General features: G+C 34.4%; 1 protein-coding gene across 1 annotated transcript; it reads left to right on the top strand.

Annotated features, from left to right (window-relative positions):
- Positions 1–2,911: 2,911 nt before the first annotated feature.
- Positions 2,912–3,619, top strand: LOC120211301 (peroxidase 43-like). Its single transcript, XM_039209874.1, has 3 exons — positions 2,912–3,103; positions 3,181–3,390; positions 3,482–3,619. Exons 1-3 carry the CDS (start codon positions 2,912–2,914, stop codon positions 3,617–3,619), a joined length of 540 nt encoding a protein of 179 aa, XP_039065805.1.
- Positions 3,620–8,094: the final 4,475 nt, after the last annotated feature.

Raw genomic sequence — 8,094 nt, 5'->3', positions numbered from 1 at the left:
CATACTCATCAATATCATTACTATCATACACAACATCACTATCATCGTTATCATTTCCATTATCTCCATTTTCAGAAACCTTTTATGAACCATTATTTTACAGTTTTTATTATTAATATACTTTTCTCTCTCAAAATTTTATAAGTTCCACCTTAACATAAATTTTACATTTTTTTTGAATTAATCACTTTTATCCGATCTATTAACCGACTAATGCAGCAAATCGAGTATTGTAGAGGCGAAAGTGACCCTCCCAACCCAGTTTGCTCTATTCGCAAACGTTTGGATTCGAACCCTTGACCTTGCTTAAGCGGCCTAGTACCTCATCTAACTAGACCAACTAGTTGTTGGTATAAAATTTTACATTTATTACTATTTATAACTGATCATAGGCGAGGAAAAGCAACAAATTATATATGGCAAATCAACTATGGATCTTAAGGGTTTTTCATGAAATCATAAAACTTTTAAAAAAATAAAATGAAGCACAATTCCTTTCAAAGTGTAAGATTTCATTGCAAACCTTGTTTCTTATTCTTCTTCTTTTGAATAGAATATAACAATATGAATAACTAGAACCAATAAATAACATAACAGATACAGATACAATTGATGAACACCCCATTAAAAAAATAAAATCATAACGTAAAATATATTTTCTATTGTGTTTGAAGTTCATAGGGTAGGATACAGAGACGTTTTTAATCATACGGCTAACAACAAAAAAGAGAAAAAAAAAATACAAACTTTAAAAGAGATTTTGTTGAAACTGGAGAGAATAATGTCATGCATGGCTAAATCATAAAAGAATCTACTATTCTTTATCAATTCTTTTGAAAGCCAATGCAATTTGTAGATAAATTTACACTTATTCTTTAGTAGATATATCTCAAGAATATTTTAGAATAATATAAAAATAGTAAATGTATAAAAATATTCATAAAATAATCTAGATATTGTAATATTTAATATTATATTTAAAATTATTTATAGAAGAACCTAGATATTTACAAGATGAATGACTAAAATATTGACACGGGTCAATAATCAATGACCACTAAAATCTATAAATAGGGGTGATAGTTTTCATTGGGTTAATGTGTGCAAAAAATGCATAGGAGTGAGTTATAAGAGAAAGGGAGCTTAGAGGTAGGGAGAGAAAATAGATAGGAAAGTGTGTAATGTGATAATTGTATTATGTAATAATAAAAATATTATCTTCTCTTGAAATTATGAGTTCTCAGTTACGTCTTAGTATATTTTAAATTTTTAGTGTATTTTTTGTTAATATTAATATACGGTTGACACTGTCGCTTGTATAATATATGATCGATTTTACCTTTTAAATCATATATGATCGATTCTATCTCCTAAATAATAAATGGTTAGTTCTATCGCCTATGTATTATTGTACACTAAAGAATTATATAATAAAAGGCTAATCAATGTCATGGAGTTGATGTAATATTAATGGTCTTTCGTAAGTTTCGTATAATGGTGCTTTCTACGAAAGAACAAGAAAAAAAAATCTTTTGTTACTTGATAATCCGAAGACCCAAGAAATAAAAGGTTCTCACGGAAAAAAAATAATGAAATACATAAGAGAGACAATGAGAGCCTTTAAAATAAAGGCTTGAACTTGAAGTGTATAACTGGATTAGTAGACACAACAATCACACTTGAACTATCACACCATAATACCGACTTACAAGCAGGCCTAACATGAAGTTCTTGAAGAAAAGATTCAAGCCAAATAACTTCAGTAGCAACACTTCTATACTATGCCTTACTTGTGGATCAAGAAACTACCTAATGTTTTCTTAAAGACCAAGACATAGGATTGCCCCAAAGTAAATACAAAAAACTAAGGTTGACCTCTGCTCATACACATCTTACCCTTAATTGCGATCGCGGTCGTGTTTTCGATCATTTCAGATTTACCGTGATTGTAGCCATCAAGGGCGTTATTGGACGCTATTGTAGGTAACTCAGAAGGCGGCGAAACCGCTATTTCACAGGCACTATCATATTTTCAGACCGTAATTTAAAACTCTGACACTGCAATACTCAGTAGGATTCAGAATAGGGCTACCACTAGATGCAGAAAGTTTGCAACTAGCTACCATGGGTGTCGGCAATCTCTTAGCTTTATCCATCCCATACTTACACAACTCCTCCTCAATATAGACATATATATATATATATATTCGTCTTCCTCCTTGAAGATATTGTTTTTGTTGATTATTACTTTTAGGATGTGTTTGGTTAGGGGATGTGAGATTCTCATGGGAATGGAATCTACATTTTTCGTTTGGTTGGTCGGGAATATCATTTCCGGTAATCTTACATTACCAATAGTGGATTTTTTTGGGTATATTACCAGGAATGTGATTACCTCTTTTTCCTTAGGTATTGTTGAATTACTGACGTTTGGACTAAAATGTCCTTAAAAACATTTCTTCAAAAATATCATTATTCTGTCATTGAATAATAAAATTCTACGAATGTTAAATTATAAATTTATCCTTAAACTATTTTAGATTTACAAAAAAAAAAATCTATAATTAAAATTTTATATGAAGTTCAGGGGTTAAAATAACATTTTATCCTTTCATTAAACCTTTTTATATTTTTAATTTTGTAAAAAAATTATATAATTATGAATTTAATTTTTTTAAAGAAAATATATAAATATTTTTCAACTCGTTAAAAAAAATAATATATAATAAGGACAATTTGATCAAATATATATTCTAATAATCTTTTATTTATTTAACCAAACACGATAATCTTACATTCCTGCTAAACCAACCAAACACAAAATATAACATTCTCGGGTAATCTTTTATTCCCACTAATAATCTTACATTCCGTGAACCAAACGCACCCTTAGCACTTAGACATTTAAACAATGGGTTTTGCTTACTTAATTCTACTGCCACTGTTATCTGCATTTTCTTTCATTGGGGTTTCTCAAGGCCAACTCTCAGTGGGGTTCTATGCCAACACAAGCCCAGATGCCGAGTCAATTGTCTCTACCGTTGTTCGAAATGCTGCTCAATCGAGCTCCAAAATCCCTCCTGTCTTGCTCAGGCTCCATTCCATGACTGCTTTGTTGAGCTTCTTCTTTTCATTGACTTTATGTTAAAAACAGTGGGAGCTGATCTTTAATATTGGAACCATGGATGCATATGGTATGAATTCCAGGGCTGTGATGGTTCAATTCTGATAGAAAACGGTCCAAATGCTGAGAGACATGCGTTTAGTCACCAGGGAGTTGGGGTATATGACGTGATTGAGCAAGCCAAAGCTCAGCTCGAAGCTTCATGTCCAGGAGTTGTTTCCTGTGCTGATATAGTCGCCTTAGCAGCTCGGGATGCTATAGTTTTGGTACAAAATACATACACTTGGTTCCATTGATGTATGTATGTACATCTTCATTCTCTCATCTTTGTTAATTGGTTGTATGTATGGCATGTAGGCAAATGGACCATTGTATGATGTGCCAACAGGACGTAGAGATGGGAGGGTTTCGGATGTTTCTCTGGCAGTGAATATACCAGATGTTAGTGACTCAATCCAACAACTGAAGGCTAAGTTTCTGCAGAAAGGTCTGTAACCCCCCCAAACCGATGCGGGTAGCCCGATCCGATTCGAGAAGTCACATTAGGGCCACCGGAGCGACCCACCGTAAAAATAGCGGAAATTTTAAAACTTTTTATCAGAACATGTAAACTTATAAAATCATTTATCACTATTTAAAAATAAAACAGATTTCCAAACTCGTATATAAAACAAAATACAATTACATGCCCCCTAATCACAAGTACCATACTCTGCAACCACGCCGGAAGAACTCCCTTACTGAAGTCGATAGATGCACTGGTACAATTGTTTTAACCTGAAAAGGTGAGTAATAGAGTGAGCTTTGGAAAGCTCAGTAATACAGAACTACCAGATGATGCTACATGACATGTAGATAAATGGAAAGCCATATCATTTCCTTATTGAATCATATGTATACCAGCTTGCAGAATAATTTGGGGTTCCCTTAGAAGTTCATCGAGTAGAAGCCATGAATCTCAGTTCATAAGAAACCTTTCAAAGTATGACATTTTCAGGAGATCGAATAGGATGTCTAGTGTGTTCCAACAGTATAATAAAATCATAATAGGTACAAATCATAGTCCAGTAAATCTCACAATTTCGTAAAAGAGTTTAACTTTTGAAAATCATAGTTTAAACCCTTTTCTGGTACACCATCAGTAGTTCCCAAAATTATTTTCCATATAGCTTACTTTATGCACATAGCAAAAAGAAAGCCGACTTAAGGATAGGCTATGAAGCTTGTATCCTTAAGCCCAAGTCAATAAGTCCATATAGCTTACCCTAAGCACACAGCAAAGGAAAGCCGACCTAATGAAACATCTTGGGGCCCTCAAGAGTCACATTAGGCCCATTTAGCTTGATCAGAGCTATTCCATCGTAATTCAATTCCAAAATTCAATTGCACCGTGACATAAATTCCATAAATCCAAAACCATGGTAATCATATACCATTTCAAAACAAAAATTAGATAGCAGCCATATTCCATAAATTGTCACATTAAATTGGTGCATCCATAAAACAATAACCAATGAATTCGGTGTACCACATATTAAAACCAATAAAACAGTTCAGTAATAAGTAGGGAACACACTAGAGAATCCCAGTATTTCCAGAGGCCATTGTAGTTATCATTTTGGATAACATGAAACTTATGAAATTTGATCGAATTCCTGGAACAAGATCCTATTGAGGAGAATCGATTACTAACCGATCTAGCCAGACATTTAATATTGATACATTAGAATCCCACTATATTTTCGTGTGCTTTAGGAAAACGTTCATGAACCTTTATACATAATAATTCTAAATTCAGATTTACTGCGAGCGATTCCATTACCCAAACAATCAGGGGTATTCAGGAATATACTTTAAATTCATAGGATTTCAGCCCAATTGAACCAATGAGATATTCAGAATCTTTTCCATCTGCGTTACTTGTTTTTTTTTTTCAAACATGACCGAAGTGATTTTAGATGAAATATAGAATCGAAGATTCAAGTCATTTACAATCTACGACTATCGATCATATTATCAAACAACTCGAGTTACACAACTCTCAAACTGATGCATGTCAACAAGTCAATTCATTATCCTTCCAGTGTATTCACTCTTTAATACCATAGTGCAGATCCATAGATCATCCCCATAATCATCACTGAATAAATCTTCCAACGGTCTTTATTTCATTTCTACGTTTCAACAATATCAGGAAATACTGACGTACTTGATCCATGGCTCATAACCCATAATGACAATTCATCATGTAAGTTCAACAGTGTTTCCAAACTCATCAAATCACCTATTTAATCCTTACTCATTGATGTTACTTAGTTCGTTTGGTAAGCAAGTCTATCCCGATTACTTTAAAGTTTTCCAGAATAATTCAGACGTTTCTGAATTTCAAATACACGTTGTACTACATTTCATTTCAATTTATTCATATAAAGTTATTATGGTATTCGTGGTTGATTTGACTAACGACTACCCACTTATTAGTACTGTATGCTCTCTAGAGTTGAGCTACGCCAAGTACTTCCAGAATTATCATCGATCCAAATTTGAGCAGATGAACAAACATTCAAGTGATACTTATATCATTCAGGTAATGATATAGTACTACGTTGGTTAATCACTTAAGTTGCGTTTCACAACTTTACTGGTAGCACAACATCCATGTTTATTTGGATTTCTTAATTAATCCAAGACATTTACTTATTCTAGGTCATAAGGGCATTTTGGTCATTTTGGTGCTTAACATTTTTTTCTATTCATTTCAAAGCTTGAGTATATCCATTCATTCCTGAGCTTGGTGACATTCTTGAGTTATTTCCATTCCAGGGGTAATTTGGTCATTTTATAATTCTAGAATATTTCAATCATTTCCTTCCATCCGGTCTTATTATTTAATTCAATCTTATCATTTACTTCAGTCCTTTCGAACAATTATGTCAGCAGAATACCTCCAATAAATTACTCTTCAAGTATTTACTCCTTATTCGAATATTTTCGGGTCAAGTGTCTTCTCAGATTTTACAAACGGAATATTATAAATTTTTCTGTACAAAGACAGGATCTTAACAATTAAATTCGTACTTAATCGAGTTAAGTACAAATCCTCAAAGTACTCTCTCATTCAGGGTCAATTCAGACTATTTTATCTCTCAAGGGCATTTTCGTAGTTTCTTAACCAAATAATTTCAATATTAGCACTTAACGAAAATAATTATAATTTAGAGATCCTATGATCAATTGCTTTCCCGAACATTCTTTGATTTTGAAATGATTCCTTCACAAACTCTCATAATTTTTCATCCAAGTATCTTTAACATTTAACCCTTGATGGTATAAAATATAACTTACAAATCCAGAGCTGATTTCTTTATCACCAATCACAAACTTGTAATTTAATTCTAACAATTATCAATCTCTTATCTTAGTCATTCGATCCGTATTCAGTTACAGAATTTCTACCACATTCATATCGAGTGAATAAATTATTCAACTCCACAAAAGTGACCAACATTATCTTATTCATGCATTTACCCATATCAACATGTTCCATAAAGCATAAAGAGGTAGTAAAGTATTACCTCGATTTCCGTGCAATACCGATCGACCATAAAATTCCATTCGAATGCCTTTGATCTTCAATTCAACTTCAAATAATTCCTCAGATAAATATCAACATAAATTATATCAGAAACGGAGCTTAATTGCAATAAACGGATCGAATCGGGTGATAAATTAGTCAAAAATAGCTTACCGGGTTCGAATTTGGCGAAACCGACTTCGGATTCGGATTCAAGACGTCGAAAGCATAAAGTATGACTTTTCGAAAATTTGGAATTTTCGGTCAAAATCAAAGTCAACGGGTTTGACCGGCAATATCGAGGCCTTCGGGTCCGAATTTTGGAAAACGGATTACGGAATCGGATTTGGAACGTCGAAAACTATCAAGATAGGTATACTCGGTCGAAGTCAAAGGTCGTTTAATGCCCGGTCAAAGCTGGTCAACGTTTTGGTTAACTGTAGTCAACGTCAGTCAACGGTGGTCAACAGTAAACGGCTCGATCTAGGCGGCTCGGCTTGGCTCAGCTCAAACGGCTCGGCTCAGCTCAAGCGGCTCGGCTCAAACGGCTCCTCAGGCTTCCAGACGAAGCCCATTCTCAGGTGGTGGCGCGTGCGGCGCGTGAACAGTAACCCCGTGTCGGAAAATTCCCGGAAAAATTCCTAAAATTATTTTAAGCGATTTTGAGGCACTTACAAAGATCGGTTCACAATTTGAACGGCGGAGAGCTCGATTCCAAAACGTCGGAAACTTTGATCGCTTCACCTCCTCACGCGCCGCCGTCGACGGAGACCAAGGATGACACCGACAGACTCGGAACGATGCAAGGAACGCAATGGTGCGGGAGGTGTCGTAAACGGATTACCCGATCATCGTGAATAGATGAAAAACCAACTAAAATCGAGTTATTACCGACGATACTTTCGACTGAAATTAATGACGAACGACAATGATTCACGACGAAAGGTTTGAGGGGTTTTGTTCCTCGATTGACAACGAACACGATGGTGGTTTCGGTTCGTCGATCGGAGGTCGGACGGCGAGTAGATCGGAGTTGAAAAAGAGGTTGAGGGGAAGAGGAAAACTGGAATTTTCCAGAAAAATATGCGTCTGATGGGGGTTTATAATATCTCAAAAAGAAAAATGGGTAAACCATAAGTTTAGCCACTGAATTTTCTGCACTTTATAACATGGTCTTCCAACTTTGAAATTTTGCAATTTAATCCTCATTTTCTTCCAAATACCAATTAAATTTACCATATTATAATTTCTTAAAATTTAGCCCCTAAATTGGGGTGTTACAATTCTCCCCTCCTTAAAAGAATTTCGCCCTCGAAATTCATTAATGTCACATAATGTAGAAATGAAACTTTTATCAACTCTTCCAAATCTTCGAGTAGCTTTTTATAGAAATACG

This window comes from Hibiscus syriacus, unplaced genomic scaffold (genome assembly GCF_006381635.1).
Source record: "Hibiscus syriacus cultivar Baekdansim isolate YM2019G1 unplaced genomic scaffold, ASM638163v2 tig00109972_pilon, whole genome shotgun sequence".
Taxonomy (NCBI): Eukaryota; Viridiplantae; Streptophyta; class Magnoliopsida; order Malvales; family Malvaceae; genus Hibiscus; species Hibiscus syriacus.
This window is presented reverse-complemented; position numbering and strand designations above follow the sequence as displayed.

Coding starts and splice junctions, on each gene's coding strand:
- LOC120211301 (XM_039209874.1), top strand. CDS start 2,912: ATGGGTTTTGCTTACTTAATTCTACTGCCACTGTTATCTGCATTTTCT. Junction 3,104..3,180: donor TCTTGCTCAGGCTCCATTCC/ATGACTGCTTTG, acceptor TAATATTGGAAC/CATGGATGCATATGGTATGA. Junction 3,391..3,481: donor CTCGGGATGCTATAGTTTTG/GTACAAAATACA, acceptor TATGGCATGTAG/GCAAATGGACCATTGTATGA.